The sequence below is a fragment of the Scyliorhinus torazame genome, chromosome 13 (assembly GCF_047496885.1).
Source record: "Scyliorhinus torazame isolate Kashiwa2021f chromosome 13, sScyTor2.1, whole genome shotgun sequence".
Classification (NCBI taxonomy): domain Eukaryota; kingdom Metazoa; phylum Chordata; class Chondrichthyes; order Carcharhiniformes; family Scyliorhinidae; genus Scyliorhinus; species Scyliorhinus torazame.
In genome coordinates, this window is record NC_092719.1 from 213,107,746 (window position 1) to 213,126,719 (window position 18,974).

Below are 18,974 nucleotides of genomic sequence, written 5' to 3' on the forward strand. Positions count from 1 at the left end.
TTCTCCTTTTCCAACTTCTTATTTACAGCTTTAACAGACACATAGTCTGGATACCTTAACCCAGGTTCTTTAACATCACTGCAACAAATATATACCTTAACCCAGGCTTTTAAAACTTTTACTGCCAAAAATATAACATACATACCAATTGCTTACATTCACCACAGTGCAAATAAAATACAGTTTGTCCTTTAATGTGTTACGGCTGATCTTAATTTACTTGGTTTCCAGTGTGTGGATCGCAGCTACAATGCATTGTCCAAATTAATTTATGGGTTTCAGGCACCACTGGCTAGGTCAGAATTAATTTCCCATCCCTAATTGCCCTCAAGAAGCCGGTGGGAGGGCAGCACGGCGGCGCAATGGGTTGGCCCTGCAGCCTCACGGCGCCGAGGTCCCAGGTTCGATCCCGGCTCTGGGTCACTGTCCATGTGGAGTTTGCACATTCTCCCCGTGTTTGCGTGGGTTTCGTCCCCACAACCCAAAGATGTGCAGGTTAGGTGGATTGGCCACGCTAAATTGCCCCTTAATTGGAAAAAATGAATTGGGTACTCTAAATTTATCTTAAAAAAAGAAGCTGGTGGTGAGCTGCCTTATTGAACCGCTGCAGTCCGTGTGGTGTAGGTACACCCACAGTGCTGTTAGAGAGGTAGTATCAGAATTTTAACCCAGCGACACTGAAGGAATGGTTGCTATGTTTGCAAGTCAGGATGGTGAGTGACTTGCAGGCGAACCCCCAGGTGGTGCGGTAGCACAAGTGGATAGCACTGTGGCTTCACAGCGCCAGGGTCCCAGGTTCAATTCCCCACTGGGTCACTGTCTGTGCGGAGTCTAGACGTTCTCCCCGTGGCTGCATGGGTTTCCTCCGGGTGCTCCGGTTTCCTCCCACAGACCAAAGACGTGCAGATTAGGTGGATTGACCGTGATAAATTGCCCTTCGTGGCCAAAAACGGTTAGGAGGGGTTATTGGATTATGGGGATAGGGTGGAAGTGAGGGCTTAAGTGGGTCGGTGCAGATTCGATGGGCCGAATAGGCTTCTTCTGCACTGTATGTTCTATATCTATATCATCATCCTTAATAAACCTGTCCAATAGAATAACTTGTCCAAGTTAACGGGATAGAGTCCATGTAACAGGATCACTTTGAGGTACCCAGAACCTGGCCATCAGTATGGAGTGGGGAGGGATTGTAGGGTCAGGGACAGTGTCTTATTTATCCAAGAAAAAGATAAATGAAGAAAGAGTGGGTGACAAACAGGGTTGACCCAGGCAGGAATGAATCCAGTCAAACAGCTAAGCTGCATTCTTCCAGTGGTTGGCCAGGTGAAAGGTAAAGCTCAGTTTGGGCCATCTCTACCTGCTCTCACTCAGATCTCAAAGAAGAGTAGAAAAAACCTTTACACCTTAAACAGAAATGGGATGAGAGTATTTGTCCATCTCTGTAACCTCCTCCAGCCCCACAAACAATAACTTAGATTTATCTTGCACCATTAGCTGAATGAAATATTACAAGGTGCTTCATAGGAACATGATCAAACAAAAGGTGACACCAAGCCCAATAAGGAGATAGTAGGTCAAATGACCAAAAGACTGATCAGAGGTAGGGGGCGGGATTCTCCATCCCGCGGCAGAGTGTCCACACCGTTGTAAACGCCGTGGCGTTTTACGACGGCGTGAACGGGCCGCTGCCCGGATTAATTCTGGCCCCTACAGGGGGCCAGCACAGCGCTGGAGCGGTTCGCGCCGCTCCAGCTGCCGATCCCGGGGCGAACTGGGCCCCGCGGGATAGAGGCGCTGGCGCCAACGCGCGCATGCACGGCGGCCTCCTTCGACGCAACATGGCGCAGGAGTACAGGGGCCGGCGCGGAAGAAAAGAGGCCGGGGGACAGAGAGGCCGGCCCGCCGATTGGTGGGCCCCGATCGCGGGCCAGGCCACATCGGAGGACCTCCCCGGGGTCGGAGCCCCCCTTCCCCCCACCCCCCACCCCGCCACCTGACCCTTCCGCGCAGAGTTCCCGCCGGCCGAGAGCAGGTGTGGACGGCGTCGGCGGGACTCGGCGTTTTCACTCTGGCCGCTCGGCCCATCCCGGGCCGTGAATCGGCGGGCCAGCCGCGCAGAGCGGCCCACGACCGGCGCCGTGCCAACCACGCCGGCGCCAATGGTGCCAGGGGAGAATCGCGAGCCGGCGTCGGGGGGGGGGGGCGTGGCCCAGCCGCGGGGTTCCCAGCCCGGCCCCGGGCTGAGAGAACCCCACCCAGGTTTTCCGGAGCGTCTCAAAGGAGAAAATCAAGTTGGAGAGGTGATGAGGCGAAGGGAGGGAATTCCAGAGCTTGGGCGTAGTTAATTGGAGGCTTGGTCACCATCTTGGGGCAGCACAAGAGACCGAGAATTCTGTGTCCTCCAATTCTGGTGTCTTGCGCATCCCTGATTACCTTCGCCTCACCACTGGCAGCCCTGACTTCAGGAGTCAAGACGCCAATCTCTGCAATTGCCTTCCAGAACCTCTCCGCCTTTCGCTCGCTCTTCCTTTAAGACGCGTAAGAACTACCTCATGTCCTACCTCATCAGGCTCGCCGTCAGATTTTGTCTGATTACACACTGAGGAAGCACCTTGCAATGTATTGCTGGGCTGTGTCAGCTCCAGAAATGCCAGTTGTTGCTGATTCGTAACTTCCTGTCTGAATTGGAGCACACTCTGAATGTAAGATTTGGGTGATCTCAAATCAGGCCAGGATGAACAAAGATCATTGCCTCGAGTTCTGAGAGAGTGTCACGTGGGCAGAGGTGATGTTTTTTCCAGTTAAACCGAGGTCCTTCCTGCCCGCTCAGGTGGATTAAAGATCTCACCGAGCCATTTGAAGAAGAGCTGGAGAATTCTCTCCCATGTCATCCATGACCTCACTAGATGGTGGAATAGTCTCTCAAAGAGCTAAATGGTCTCCTCCTGCTCCTAGGTCCTATGTTCCTACATGTCGTGGGCACCCCAGTCACAACCATTCGTCCCCTCCAACATTGGCGCAGCCCTGTGTACCGTCTACAAGATGCACTGCAGGAACTCACCAAGGTTCCTTCGACAGCACCTTCCAAACCCGTTACCTCTACCATCCAGAAGGACAAGGGCAGCAGATACATAGGAACCCCACCGCCTGGAAGTTCCCCTCCAAGCCACACACCATCCTGACTTGGAAATATATCACAGTCACTTCACTATCGCTGGGGCCAAAATCCTGGAACTCCCTCCCTCACCGCACAGTGGCAGCAACAACACCACATGCATGGCCGTGGTTCAAGAACACAGCTCACCTCCACCTTCCCGAGGGCAATTCGGGATGGGCAACAAATGCTGGCCGAGCCAGTGATACCCACAACCCTACCCACAGGGGCTGGTTTAGCACACTGGGCTAAACAGTTGGTTTTTAAAGCAGACCAAGGCAGGCCAGCAGCACGGTTCAATTCCCATACCAGCCTCCCCGAACAGGCGCCGGAATGTGGCGACTAGGGGCTTTTCACAGTAACTTCATTTGAAGCCTACTTGTGGCAATAAGCCATTTTCATTTCATTTTCATTTCACAACCCTGAATGAATATTTTCAAAACATTAAATCTCAAACAAAGTTACTGAAATATATGACCTGGTGATTGATTGTTATTTATGGGAGTTCGCCGCGCATGGATTGGCTGCTGATAACCTACATTTCAACAGTGACCATATGTAAATCTTTGACTGTATGGTTCATTGGCGCATCCCGAGGTTGTAGGAAGTGCTACATAAATGCAAGTCCTTCTTTTTAATCAACCCAATTCCTTCATCCAACACTTGCAAACATGGCTGCCTCCCAATATATCCTGTACAAATCCGCAGACCTCATTAATGAGGTCACGGGACCTGCAGATATCAGCAATGCCCATGGAAGAACATGCCTTCTTTAATCTGCTGACTCTACCTTTTATGTTGGCAGGATTGTCGATGACAAAATTCCCATTCCATACGACAGAGAGATCCACAGGCAGGTCGCTGATGTCATTCCCTTCATACGTGTACTGGAAGAAAAAGACAAAAGAGGATTGTTAAATGTGAGTGTCTATTGTTAGATGTGATTCCATGATTGGGCAGCACTTACTGAACAACCCTGAACACGCTAATAGCGATACTGACAACCAGCAACATGGCTTGTATACTCTTGCTGGAAATGATATGCATACATAAGCAGGCACCCGTTCCGTGCAAACAAAAGGAATATGTTCAAGCCTTGTGTCATCTTGAATTACCCAGGAGCCTATAGCCCCCTGTCACTTTCTCCATGGCATGCCTTAACTACCAACCACCACCCTAATCTCCTGTAGCATGAATTTGATGCGATCATTTGAAATTTGGCATTTTTGCATTTGTCCTGATGAGTGTAAGATGAAAAGCTTTGGCAACATGTCTCTCTTTTCAGCAATATAAAAGGTGGGGTGCTTTAGCCATGTGACTATGGGCGAGGGGGGGGCATTCGCTGGAGGGAGCAAGTCCCTTTTCCTACCTGATTTACCAGAATAATTACCATTCACCTCATCGCTGAAGAAGGTTATTCCACCCACTCTGACTGCAGGGGAGCCAAGAAACTTAAAAGATGTTCACTTAAAGGCTATCCCATTTGGGTCTTTTGAAGAGACTTGATAAGGGACCAAACAACTTTTCTTTCTTTCCCTCGTGGTTCTTTAAATAGTAAGTTTCACTTTGTACTTGGTTAGGTCATTTAAAGGTGCTTGGGTCCCCTCAGAACTAAGAGCATTGCTGAGTTCCACATTGTACAGCATTGACAATGTTATCAGAGGGAGTCAATCCCTGTCACTACAACAAACCTGGAGACTTCCCTCCCTCATTTATTACCCAACTTGCAAGTCTCTGGGCGAGGAGTTCACTTCCCAAAAACAGCAATAACATCCAAATAGAATTACTTTTAAGCATGTTTCACCCATCAATTGTCCGTGTTCAGTTCTCCCTCCAAAGGTAATGCATTTTGGAAGGTCTAATGCAGGTAGGGAATATAGAGTGAATGGTAGAACCCTCAAGAGTATTGAAAGTCAGACAGATCTAGGTGTACAGGTCCACAGGTCACTGAAAGGGGCAACACAGGTGGAGAAGGTAGTCAAGAAGGCATACGGCATGCTTGCCTTCATTGGCCGGGGCATTGAGTATAAGAATTGGCAAGTCATGTTGCAGCTGTACAGAACCTTAGTTAGGCCACACTTGGAGTATAGTGTTCAATTCTGGTCGCCACACTACCAGAAGGATGTGGAGGCTTTAGAGAGGGTGCAGAAGAGATTTACCAGGATGTTGCCTGGCATGGAGGGCATTAGCTATGAGGAGCGGTTGAATAAACTCGGTTTGTTCTCACTGGAACGACGGAGGTTGAGGGGCGACCTGATAGAGGTCTACAAAATTATGAGGGGCATAGACAGAGTGGGTAGTCAGAGGCTTTTCCCCAGGGTAGAGGGGTCAATTACTAGGGGGCATAGATTTAAGGTGAGAGGGGCAAGGTTTAGAGGAGATGTACGAGGCAAGTTTTTTACACAGAGGGTAGTGGGTGCCTGGAACTCGCTACCGGAGGAGGTGCTGGAAGCAGGGACGATAGTGACATTTAAGGGGCATCTTGACAAATACATGAATAGGATGGGAATAGAGGGATACGGACCCAGGAAGTGTAGAAGATTGTAGTTTAGTCGGGCAGCATGGTCGGTGCAGGCTTGGAGGGCCGAAGGGCCTGTTCCTGTGCTGTACATTTCTTTGTTCTTTGTTCAAAGTGTCACTCAAGACACTTACAGAGTGGATGTGAGGGTCCTTTCGAGGGTGCGCTGAAAATGTACCAGAATAGATCAGGGGATGTGGCTGTTGCGCTGCAATGTGAAGTTAGAGAAGCCGGGGTCGTTCACTTTGAAGCAAGGGCGATTGCGAGGAGATTAGGTAGAGGAGTCACACAGGTGAGGTGGGAGTGACTGCCCCCGATATCGAGGTGACATTTGGCCAAGTGTTGTATCAAGGAGGCCAGGCAAAGGTTCAAGTCAATGAGAACCAGGGGAAAATCTCTCCGCTGGTTTGAGTCATGCCTGGCACAGAGGACGATGGCTGTGGTGGTTGGAGGACAATCAACAGCTGGACTTCCTCAGGTTAGTGTCTTAGGGCAGCACGGTGGCGCAGTGGGTTAGCACTGTTGCCTCACGGCGCCGAGGTCCCAGGTTCGATCCCGGCTGTGGGTCACTGTCCGTGTGGAGTTTGCACATTCTCCCCGTGTTTGCGTGGGTTTCGCCCCCACGATCCAAAGATGTGCAGGGCAGGTGGATTGGCCACGCTAAATTGCCCCTTAATTGGGGCACGTAACACACCACCGGCCCCCCAAAGTCTGCCCACTATCTACAAGACACAAGTTAGAAGTGTAAGAAGTGCAGCTCCACACAACACTCAAGAACAGGGCTTCCCACTTGGTGGGTCGAGATTTTGGGATTGCAAACTCCGAGGATGTGATAGGCAGCCATGTGAGTGGGGTCACACCAAGTCCGGGGCACTAAAGTAGGGTCCGCACTGTGCAAAGGTTTGGGAAGAACAGTTAAGAGTGGATCTGGAGTCACGTGTAGGCCAGACCAGATAAGGACGGCAGATTTCCTTCCCGCAAGGGTGTTCGTGAACGCCACTGGGCCCTCCATGCCAATCGATGGTGGCGTCATGGCCATGTTCCCCCGTTGTGCCATCATGGCGGGCTGGAATTCTCCGCGGATGCAGTGACTCCGCCCACTAGCTGGAAAGTTAGGGTCGGGGCCGTCTTCCCCCAGGACAGGGAACCACACCCTTCGGCGGACATTTAAAAGCAGCAACGTCCAGCGGGTCGTTCCCAAGAGTTGGGGAATGTAGCTCTGGCCGAGTCACTTAGCAGAGTAACGCAAGCGAAATTGGGCGGGGGAGGACTGGAGAAGGAAAAGAAGTGTCAATTTCCAATTAAATGTGTGCTTGAATGTGCCCCGCAGCTCAGATTGCGGAGCGATATGCTGCAGCTTCAGGATTCTTGGTATTGGATTACCTCATCGGGCCGGCGGGTGAGATCATCAGCCAAGCCCGTGAAGTCAGGACAGATCCAGTTTAAACAGTCCCCACCGGCCAATGTTTGTCGCTTCAATGAAAAGACAGCTGGAAATTCAGCCATCTCGAGCGTGTCTCAAGCTGCCACTCCCAAAGGAGAAGAGTCGGGGCAGCAAAGTGTGGGGTGAAGTTAAGTGCCCCCAATTTGTGAGACTGATTCTCTTCAGCCGTGAGCGCTGATGTGACCATCGCCAGGTTTGGTAGCACCGTTGATGCTGTGGCCAAACCCAGGCTCCTTTCTGTTGACCGAGCGCAGGTCAGGAAATGAACATGGGAACTTTCTGGGCCCTATCGCTCAGTAGCAAAGGCGAGGTCCTCTAACCAGAGCTACCCCTCGCAGCAATACTCATTACTTTCAAAACTCATATCCCTCGACCCTGCGCTGAATCAGAAATTGGTGCAATTTCCTTTTGAATGATTTGAATTACTATTTCCAGCACTAGGTGGCAGACTAGTACAAGAATTCATAGAGCCTGAGTGAAACAGACCTTTCAGCTCCCTTAGATTCTGAAGGCCTGGTTTTCCTCAAAATATCGCCCTAAATTCACCTTCGTAATGTATGTAAAATGTGGCAGCACGGTGGAGCCCTGCTGCCTCACAGCGCCGAGGTCCCAGGTTCGATCCCGGCTCGTGTGGAGTTTGCACATTCTCCCCGCGTCTGCGTGGGTTTCACCCCCACAACCCAAAGATGTGCAGGCTAGGTGCATTGGCCACGCTAAACTGCCCCTTAATTGGAAACTATAATTAATTGGATACTCTATCATTTAAAAAAAAGTCATGTATGGAAAACTTAGATCAAAACTGATGGTGGTTGTCAAGGCGTTTGGAGAGTGTGTGTGGAAGACAGGGCCGGGATTCTCCAATCCCGCGGCCAGGTTCTGCGCCGGCGTGAAAGGCGGTGTGAGCCACTCCGACGTCAACGGGCCTCAAGTGACCCCTTCCTAGGGGGCTAGTACGGCGCCGGAGTGGTGTCCGCAGCTCCGGAGCCCGAAGGTCGGCGGACCACCGCTGGTGCGAGTTCGCGCATGCGCCCCACGGCCGGCGAAAGTCCGCGCATGCACGTGGGTTCCCGTCTCCGCGCCGGCCCCCGGGCATTATGGTCGGAGCCCTACAGGCGCCCGGTGCGGAGGAACATAAGCCCCCCAAGGAACTAGCCTGCCGGCCGATCGGTAGGCCCTGATCGCGGGCCAGGACACCGTGGAGGCCCCCCCCCCCGGGGTCGGATTCCTCCGCCCCGCCCCCACCAGGATGGCCCCCGCAGCCAAAACTCCGAGGTCCCGCCGGGGACCATACGTAACCCACGCCGGCGGGCACTCGACCCGTCGAGGCGCGGAGACTCGCCAAGGGGGGGGGGGGGGGGGGGTCGGTGTCGGGGCGTCGTGGCCCAATTCTCGTGCCCCCCCCCTCGGCGTGGGGTCGGAGAATCCTGGCCAGAGAATTTGAGTGAGAGAGAGAAAGAGGGACAGAGAAGGAGAGAAAGAGGAAGAGAGAAAAAATGAGAGAGAGAAGAGAGAAAATGAGAGAGAGAGAGAGAGAGCGAATGAGAGACAAGAGAGAATGAGGGAGAGGGATGAAATGTGACGGAGGGAGAGAGAAAGAGCAAGACACAAAGAGGGAGAGAGAGAAAGAGTTAGAGGGAGAGAGGGGTGAATGAGAGAGGGAGAGAGAGAATGTGAAAGAGAAAAAGAGAATGAGAGAGAAACAAGAGAGTGAGAGGGAAAGAGAGAGAATGAGAGAGAAGGAAGGAGAATGGGGGGAGAGAAAGAATGAGAATGAGGGAGAGAGAATGAGAGAGAGAGAGTGTGAGTGGGAGAGAGTGTGTGTGTGTGTGTGAGTGGGAGAGAATGTGCGAGAGAGAGAATGAAATGAAATGAAAATTGCTTATTGTCACAAGTAGGCTTCAAATGAAGTTACTGTGAGAGAGGAGAGAATGAAAGTGCCGATGAAAGAGAGGGAGCAATTACAGAAGCAAGAGGAGAGACACTGAAATAAATTAAAGACAGAGAGGCTGGGAGAGAGAGAAAACATGAAGAGTTAAAGAGAGAAAAGATAGAAAGAGTAATAGACAGAAAGTGAACTAGAAGATAAGAGGGGGAAGGTATGTTTGAGGATAAGTGTGCACATTGTGCAATAATGGAAGTGGATGAACATTGCACAATGTTGGTCCATGTACATCATGTTTTTGACTTGGCCCTGGTGTTAAATCCATTGACCACCTCATTGAAATGTGGACAACTGAAGAGTGATTAGCTCGACACAAGACCGCAAAGAGAGGGATCATACAGAGGTTCAAACAAAGAGGTCAAGGTGACGGAGAATCTCACAGTGTGCAGGACAAAGACACGTATTCGTCCAATTTCAAGTCGGATGGTCCTGTGTGAAACCCGTCGCTGAGACATTTCTTGATTGACAGAGTGACACAGCTTGGGTCACTGGCCAACCCACATGTCCCAGCAGTCAAATGCCCTTCACCTGGGTATCTACCTGTGGGTGCACCGACACCACATGGGCTGCAAGCGGTTCTGGAAGGCACCTCCTCAAGGACAATTGGGGATGGTTCAAGCCAGCACCAATACTCACGATGAGCCAAATTTGTGCACGGCAAGATCCCACGGCACCTCAAACAGACAAAGGATCAGTCAGTTTTCCTGATGGCCGTTGTCCGGCACACCATGAGTTTACCGCTTTCCCGGGTCACCGTCCGTGTGGAGTTTGCACATTCTCCCCGTGTCTGCGTGTGTCTCACCCCCACAACCCAAAGATGGTACAGGTTAGGTGGATTGGCCACGCCAAATTGCCCCTTCATTGGAAACGAAATAATTGGGTGCTCTATTTTTTTTTAATTGAGTTAAAAATGAGTGGCACCAAACTGACTGTGTCAACATGTATGTCAAAAATGACAGCAGCTTGCATCATGTAAAACATTCCAAAATCACTTCACTGGAACATAATCAGACAGAAAGATAACTGACACTGAACCACACATGGAAATCTTAGGACTAATGGGCAAAAGCTTGATGAAAGAGGCAGGTTCAAAAAGTATATCAAAGGAGGAGAGAGAGTTGGGGAGGTTTTGAGGGGGTGGAGGGGGATCACAGAGATTACCCCTGGCAGCCATAGGCACAGCCAGCAATGGAGCGAGTAAAGCCATGGCCCAGAGATCAGAACTGGAAGGGCAGACAGGACTCGGAGGGCTGGAGCAGATTACCGCAATGAGGGGGGGGGGGGGGGGGGGGGGGGGGGGGGGGGGCGGGGGTGAGGCCAGAGGAGGATTCGAAAACAAGGATGAGAATTTTAAAATTGAGATGCTGCCAGACCAGGTGCTTAGCCGGACCGTTGCTTCGTAGCGTCAGTGCCCCAGGTTCGATTCCCGGCTTGGGTCACTGTCTGTGCGGAGTCTGCACGTCCTCCCCGTGTCTGCGTGGGTTTCATCTGGGTGCTCCGGTTTCCTCCCACCAGTCCCAAAAGACTCGTGACAATAAAGAACAAAGAACAAAGAAAAGTACAGCACAGGAACAGGCCCTTCGGCCCTCCAAGCCCGTGCCGACCATGCTGCCCGACTAAACTACAATCTTCTACACTTCCTGGGTCCGTATCCCTCTATTCCCATCCTATTCATGTATTTGTCAAGATGCCCCTTAAATGTCACTATCGTCCCTGCTTCCACCACCTCCTCCGGCAGCGAGTTCCAGGCACCCACTTGCCTCGTACATCTCCCTTATACCTGTGCCCCCTAGTAATTGACCCCCTAGTATTCAACCGCTCCTCGTAGTGTGTGACGACCAGAGTTGAACACTAGAAGATTCTTTTAAAATTTTAACTCGTGTAGTTGAGAAAAATAGTGCTTCTGGCCAGACTGGAAACGGGCTTGCACAGCACCCAGAGATGGCGCCCACGCTAAAGGTGTCACCGCTCCATCGACAACCCCGATGCCCTTCTCCATGTCCCCGCACGTTTGCGGTCCCGCCTCGCATGAGGAGAAAGACAGTCATTTGACAGAAGATCCAGGGGGCCCGCTCCTCATGCAGGACCCCCCTCCCCCACCAACACCAATCCCCTGCGTTGGGGCCTCCCCTCCCTCCCCTCCACCACCGCCCTCCCCGTGTCAGACACCGCCTTCATATTGGAGCACCGACAACATCAGGAAAAGAATGGTGAGGTGGAAAGCCGGTGTCCCAATCATTTCAGATCATCTCCTGCTAAATCATCTCTCAGGTCGCGCCTCAGCGCACACTGCCGAGCAGTCGATCAATAGGCCCAGGGATGTGGGAATTTTTTGCTGACAGTTAATGACCTCCTTCAGAGAGGAATCCAAACCCACTTTAAAGAAAATGACAGTCATGTCAGAAGAGATTAAATGAATGATTCATGCCTTGAATCAATCAAGAGGAACATAAGCCACAATAATAACGAGCAAGAATAGAGTCGCTCAGTATAATGCACTGTTAAGGGATATTCCACAGACTAAACAGCAGTTATGGATCCTCTTTTAAAAGTTACTTGTACCACTCTCTTCCTGTGCCAAATCCTTGCACCAACCATGAAGGAATAACAATTGCATTTATATCGCCCCCTTCACATCCCCGAAGAACTTTACAGTCGATGCATTATTTCTGAGTGTTCACTGTTGTTTTTGACGACAAATCCAGCAACCAGTTTAAGATCACACACACAACAAGCAACAAAGAGATTAGGCGCAATGAAAACAGAGGACACATCAGTTGTGATGAAGAGCCAAAGGACTCGGGACGTTAACACGGTTCCTCTCCTTACAGATGCTGCCAGGCCAGCTGAGTATTTCCAGTGCCTCGTTTCAGATATCAGCATCCATAGCATTTTGCTTATTGAAGAGGTTAAGTGACCAGTTAAACAACAACTTGCATTTATGTAGCACCTTTAATGCAGAGAAACATCATATAAGGAAATATTAGCTCGGTCAAAGAGGTCGGTTTTAAGGACTGTCTTGAAGGAGGCAAGGCAAGGAGAGAGGCAGGGTGGTCTGAGGGGGGAGAATGCCAGGGCCTAGAGCCTCAGTGGCTGAAGACAGCGATGATGGAGAGGTTAGGGCAGCACGGTGGCGCAGTGGGTTAGCACTGCTGCCTCACGGTGCTGAGGTCCCAGGTTCGATCCCGGCCCTGGGTCACTGTCCGTGTGGAGTTTGCACATCCTCCTCGTGTTTGCCTGGGTTTCGCCCCCACAACCCAGAGATGTGCAGAGTAGGTGGATTGGTCACGCTAAATTGCCCCTTAATTTGAAAAAAAGATGAATTGGGTACTCTAAATTGATTTTAAAAACTAATGGAGAAATCAAAATCAGAGACTTTGAAGAGGCCAGAAAGGACAGCACGGTGAGGCAGTGGTTCGTACGGCTGCCTCACGGCGCCGAGGTCCCAGGTTCGATCCCGGCTCTGGGTCACTGTCCGTGTGGAGTTTGCACATTCTCCCCGTGTTTGCGTGGGTTTCACCCCCACAGCCCAAAAAATGTGCAGGATAAGTGGATTGACCTCGCTAAAATTGCCTCTTAATTGGGAAAAAAATGAATTGGGTGCTCTAAATGTTTTTTAAAAATTTAAATTAAAGAGGCCAGAATAGGAGGAATGCTTACATCATGGATGCTTACAGAACAGGGGGAGGTAATAGAGATGGAGGCATAGTTGGAGAGTTGGAGGGGGAAAGGCAAGATGGATGGGAATATTAAAATCAAGGTGTTGCTGAGTTGGGTGCCAATGTAAGTCAGTGAACATGGGGGGGGGGGGGGTGAACAGGATTTGGTGCAAGTTCAGACATAGGAAGCAGAGCTTTGGATGAACTGAGGTTCGCTGAAGGACGAAAATGGGAGTGGAAGTCTAGAGTGGAAAGAAACAGGCGGTGAAGGGAAGAGTGTTGGTTAGGGCACCAGGAGTACTCGCCTGGTCTGTTTTCGAAGAGTAATGTTTTGTCAATTATTCAAATTAAAGGGCAATTTAGCGGGGCCAATCCACCTACTCTTGCACATCTTTGGGTCGTGGGGGTGAGACCCAGGGGAGACACGGGGGGGAATGTGCAAACTCCACACGGACAGTGACCCGGGGCCGGGATCGAACCCAGGTCCACGGCTCCGTGAGGCAGCAGGGCTAACCCACTGCGCCGCTGCGAAGAGTAAGGGAGGGAGAGCGAAAGGGGGAGAGATAGAGGATGACGCGCAGGTGGGTGAGAGCAAGGGAGACGCACAAGAGGGATTGGGCACCGAGTGAGTGCATGGATATGCAGTAAAAAGGCAAGTTGGAGAAACAAAGTAAAGTGGGAGAGATTGAAAGGCAGATAACGGGAGGGGGCACAGGGAGAGGCCATGTGGCTTCTTCTGTCTGTGCAGTTTCTCCAGGAGAGCTGTTAAATGCCACTCCCCCGCTCATTCTCCATCGCTCGTGAATTGCTTCCCTTCAAGTATATAATAGAACAAGAGACAAGTGGGACAGTTACTGAACAGCACAGCGGAGCCCATTCACTCAGCTCAGAGGGGCAAACTGTTCCCGAAAACAACTTTTAAAAATGACAAAAGGAAAATGTCCAGCGGTCCAGTTGCAGCCTGGCACGACGCTGCTAACTCAGCAAAGAGCACACAAAAGAGGGAGTAATTGAACAAGAGGAGCAATAAAATAAAGGCCGCATATTACAAAACGACGCACTCTAGAGTATTAAAACAGGCTTCACTATCCTTGAAAGCAGGTATTTTTGTTATTCATGAGGCGAAGCCTCTTGGAAGGTGAACTGAAGATCGACACTGAAGACATGCAATTTTCGAGGAGGCTGAATCATCAAATGCCAATCTCTCTCCAAGATCTTTGATATTCTTCTTGAAGCATTTGTCCGCCCCCCCCCCCCCCCCCCTCTCTCCCCACTCCCCCACCCCGACCACCTCTCCTCCGTATAAAAAGCTCACCTCCGGGAGCTATTGGCTGCACTGCATTATCCAGGGGGAGGCCATTAATTTACACATGAAATAACGCACAGGAGTTAGCCAAGAAGAAAAACACTGAAGTCTAAGTGAAATTGGCATTTTCAATTTGTACTCTGACAAGTCTCATTTGGCCATTCTTATCTGTTGGCCAGTGCAGAGGCTGCATCTGTCCGAGCTTTATTGGTGCATCTCCCATATCATTGTCGGATATTTTAAAATCTGGAAGGGTGGCCAGGGAACAATCGAGCAGAAGCAATCGGCAGAGGTCAGCACGGTTGCTTCACAGCTCCAGGGTCCCAGGTTCGATTCCCGGCTTGGGTCACTGTCTGTGCGGAGTCTGCACGTTCTCCCCTTGTCTGCGTGGGTTTCCTCCGGGTGCTCCGAGTTCCCTCCCACAGTCCAAAGGTGTGCAGGTTAGGTGGATTGGCCATGATAAATTGCCCTTAGTGTCCAAAAGGGTTGGATGGGGTTATTGAGTTACGGGGGATAGGGTGGAGGTGTGGGCTTGGGTAGGGTGCTCTTTCCAAAGGCCGGTGCAGACTCGATGGGCCGAATGGCCTCCTTCTGCACTGTAAAATTTATGACTCTATGATTCTATGAACTCCGTTTGTATAGTGCTTCTAACGAAGGGCCGAATGGCCTACTTCTATTGTCTACGTATGTTTCCGTAAAACGTCCCATTTCACAGGACATTCAAAAACAAAGGCCAGGATCGTTCGGCCCCTTCATGGTGGGACCCATTGCGGGAGATTTGGCGAGCGAGACACGAGGACGTTGACTTTCAGTGGGATCGGACGATCCCGACAGTGGGCAGGACTGGAAAATCTTTCCCAAAATAGGACACTGAGCCACGCGAGGAGATACTCGGTCAGTTGGCCTAAAGTTCGGTCAAACAGTTAGGTTCGAAGGAGTATCGTAAAGGGGGAAAGTGAAATGGAAAATCGGTGGGCGAGGGAGTTGGGGTGAGATTGCACAGCTAGGAGCCCAGGCAGCTGAGGGCACAGCTTCCAACGGTGGCGCACAACTCCCAAGGGCCAAACGTGGCAAACATGAACAGGCGCCAATAACCTGGAGCTTGGCAATCAATGCAGAACTCCCGGTCATGAACCACTATTGTAGGCAGCACGATGGCGCAGTGGGTTAGCACTGCTGCCTCACGGCGCCGAGGTCCCAGATTCGATCCCGGCCCTGGGTCACTGTCCGTGTGGAGTTTTCACATTCTCCCCGTGTTTGCGTGGGTTTTGCCCCCACAACACAAAGATGTGCAGGATAGGTGGATTGGCCACACTAAATTGCCCCTTAATTGGAAAAAAAGTAATTGGGTACTCTAAATTTATTTTTAAAAAGAAAGAAAAAAAAAGAACCACTATTGGGTATGTAGGCAGCATTCAAAGCAATTGCAGTCCAAGCAGCTCTGGCTATCTCCATACATTATCATACCTTTACTCTCCGTGCACCGGGACATTTGAGTGTTTCAGTTATTCATCTTCAGCTGCACCTTTGGGACAGTCAACCCATGGAAAACCCTCAAGACTCGCTCGTACGAGCTAGGAGCAGGAGACGGCCATCGGGCCCCTCGAGCCTGCTCCGCCATTCAATAAGATCGTGGCTGATCTTTTTGTCGACTCAGCTCCACTTACCCGCCCGCTCACCCTTAATTCCTTTACTGTTCATGAACAACGCCCACTTGGGGCAAGTACCCGAGGCGGCTTTGAAACCTGGACCTCAGTGAGAGTCAGAGCTGAGGCGAGGGGAATCAACAAGCGAGAGAAAGGCATCGTAAGATAACGGAAATGGGTGGATAAAGTAATCTGCAGTTTTAAATTTCGACACATGCTGTCATGATATCCATATTAACATATCATGGTGCAAACACACATACACACTGATGGACAGATCAACGGACCAATCAACACACACGCAACATCACAGCCAATCACCAGTGAGAGCACACGCACTATAAAGCGGGGAACACCACAGTTCCCGCTCATTCCAGCAGGAGCTAGCTCAGGGCACAGAGCTCACAGAGCGCCACTCAGACATAGACCATGTGCTGAGTGCCTCACTAAGATAGTGCAAGGGCTGGGTCCACAGGTTAGCTGGTGAAGTACGAACCACAGCCAGAAGTATACAGTAGATGTTATCAAGAATAATAAAACAGAGTTGTACCATCTACAACCGTGTTGGTTTGTTTGTGTATCGGAATACCCAACACGACACATGCCACACCGTCTATCCCTTTAGTACAGCACCGGGGAAGATAGTGCAGCTACCCACACCCCAGTGCCCCCATGTGTTTGCGGTCTTTTCTACAGTGGGAATAAAGGATTTCCAACTCTAGCTGCGTGTGGCACACTTTGGTCACAGGCTAATTATATTCAGAGCGTGACCTCCAAGTAGCCCCTCCCAGTCAAACAGTCTTCCCCACCAAAGCCCCTCATGCCCAAGCCCCACCCACCATCTCCAATATTTTAATCAACAAAATTCTCAAAGAAGATGAAAAGCAAAACTTTTTCTGAAAAAAAACATCTCTATGTTTTCCCAGGGTTCTTGCTCACATCGAGATCCAGGTGATTAATCCTTGATTCCTGGGGACTCCAGGACAATCCTGAAGGGTTGGCCACACTAAAGAGTAGGGCTTCTCGGAAGGTATTGGACAAGGCAACCCGAGTGGGTTTGCAACGCCCAGCGAGGTTCCACAAACGGTATTCCGCTGAATCACCAATTCCTCTGGTTATTAATTGGCGGTGTTGGAATGTTGACCGAAACAGTGGAAAAATCCCCATCTCTGCATCAAAACAAGGCGGCAGAATTAAAACCACCACCAATTCGATATCTAATCAGAAAGAGCAACGTCGGCAACAATCCCGAAATTGAGTTTGAAGAGTGGCTTTCTGAGTTCAGGGGTGAAAGGGCAATTGATGTGAGCAAAGCTGACATTCCATTAATGAGACGGCAAAGGGGAGGAAAGGGAAAAGAGCAGGTGGTTTAACACAGAGAGTTATTTGGGGCGGGATTCTGCGGGAATCGGCGGAGCGGGCAACTCCGGCGGGAAGGAGTGGCGTGAACCACTCCGGCGTCGGGCTGCCCCAAAGGTGCACCTTCTGGGGCTAGGCCGGCCCCGGGGTGGTTTGCACCGCGCTGGCCGGCGGGGAATGGGCTTGGCACCACGCCAACCGGCGCCCAAGGGCCTCCGCCGGCAGGCGCGAGTTGGCGCATTCACGGGAGCGCCAGCGTGCGCGGGGGGGGGGGGTGTTCATCTCCGCGTCGGCCATCGAGGTGCCCCCACGGTACAGGCCCGCCCACGGATCCGTGGGCCCCGATCGTGGGCCAGGCCACCGTGGGGGCACCTCCCAGGCCAGATCCCCCCCGCCCCCCCGGCACCCCCTCGAGGCCGCCCGCGCAGCCAGATCCCGCCGGCAAATACCTGGTGTAATATACGCCGGGGGGACTGGCCGAAAACGGGCGCCCACTCGGCCCAGAGAATCGCCGGGGGGGGGGCGCTGCCAACAGCCCCTGACCGGCGAGACGCGATTCCCGCCCCCGCCAAATCCCCGGCGCCGGAGAATTCGGCAGCCGGCGGGGGCAGGATTCACACCGCCCTCCGGCGATTCTCCGACCCGGCGGGGGGTCGGAGAATCCCGCCCATAGAGCCTGCATCACAGACACTGGCCATACGTCCCAACAGTTAGATGCCACTGTTAATGGTCCACACAAGTGGCCTTATGGGATTATCATATCTGAGCAGTCATGATCTCATTGAATGGCGGAGCAGGCTCGATGGACCGAATGGCCTCGCTTCTGGTCCTACGTCTTATGGTCCAAGTCACGCTCTAGCCAACGTCATCCCACTCCATCAGCCCATGAGCTGATCTAGACTCCCCCTAAATGTATCTGCTCATCCCAGTAGGGCGACACAGCAGCACAGTGGTTAGCACTGTTGCTTCACAGCGCCAGCGTCCCGGGTTTGATTCCCAGCTTGGGTCACTGTCTGTGCGGAGTCTGCACGTTCTCCCCGTGTCTGTGTGGGTTTCCTCCGGGTGCTCCGGTTTCCTCCCACGAGTCCCGAAAGACGTGCTGTTAGGTGAATTGGACGCTCTGCATTTTTCCTCCGTTCACCCGAACAGGCGCCTGAATGTGGCGACTCGGGGATATTCACAGTAACCTCATTGCAGTGTCAATGTAAGCCTACCTGTGACACTAATAAAGATTATTATTATTAAGTACTCCCTGTTGTAGCCAGTGTATGAGTGTGAGCGCATACAGGATGTATAAGAAGCGATGTGCTTGGTAAACTGATGACAGGCATTACCCCCACCCTCAGAATGCATATATCGAGTCTGACCTTTCTAAATTAGGTGTCAGGAGCCTGATTTCCAATCATTTAGCTGCCATTTACTGCACAGCAAAGGTTATTGAGATTGCGATCTAAAGGCCATATGTCAAATTCAAAACAAAAGGCGGTAGTTTCAGTTATCGAAAGGCAACAGCGGGGGTCACGTTTTGATAAGGTATCCATGGCTGCAATCACTCTTTTGCAATATAAAAAATAATTTGACATGGCATCAAACATTCCTTAAACGTACACTTGTGTGGGGATTGGCATTTCAGCTGCTCGCTGCACTTTCCCGACATGTGAGTCCCAATAGCAGCCACATAAAACCATCGGAGCTAACAATGCAGGAGGGACTGATTGGTGCAAAGTGCCTGCGCTTGGCTGGCCCGCAGTCATCCCCTGTGCTCCTGCATGCTTCAGAGACTCAGACGCGAGCCTCCCAAAATAGCGCATTTAGCCGCGTGTTGCCTGCGCTCGCAGTGCCGAGAAATACGCGGCTATTCAACGCGACCCGCGTTGCAAAAGGGACCTGAACGGGGAACGTGCGGACGAGGCAGCACATAGCCTCGTTTTGTACGGTGCTCGTCA

At 51.5% G+C, this 18,974-nt stretch overlaps 1 protein-coding gene across 2 annotated transcripts in view; it reads right to left on the minus strand.

The window, feature by feature from the left end:
- Positions 1-18,974, minus strand: part of LOC140388602 (plexin-A1-like) — a 626,216-nt gene that overhangs the window by 160,545 nt on the left and 446,697 nt on the right. For both annotated transcript variants that reach the window (XM_072473037.1, XM_072473038.1), the window contains exon 11: positions 3,945-4,041. In XM_072473037.1, the coding sequence (XP_072329138.1) occupies positions 3,945-4,041 (97 nt within the window). The remainder of the gene's footprint in view (positions 1-3,944; positions 4,042-18,974) is intronic.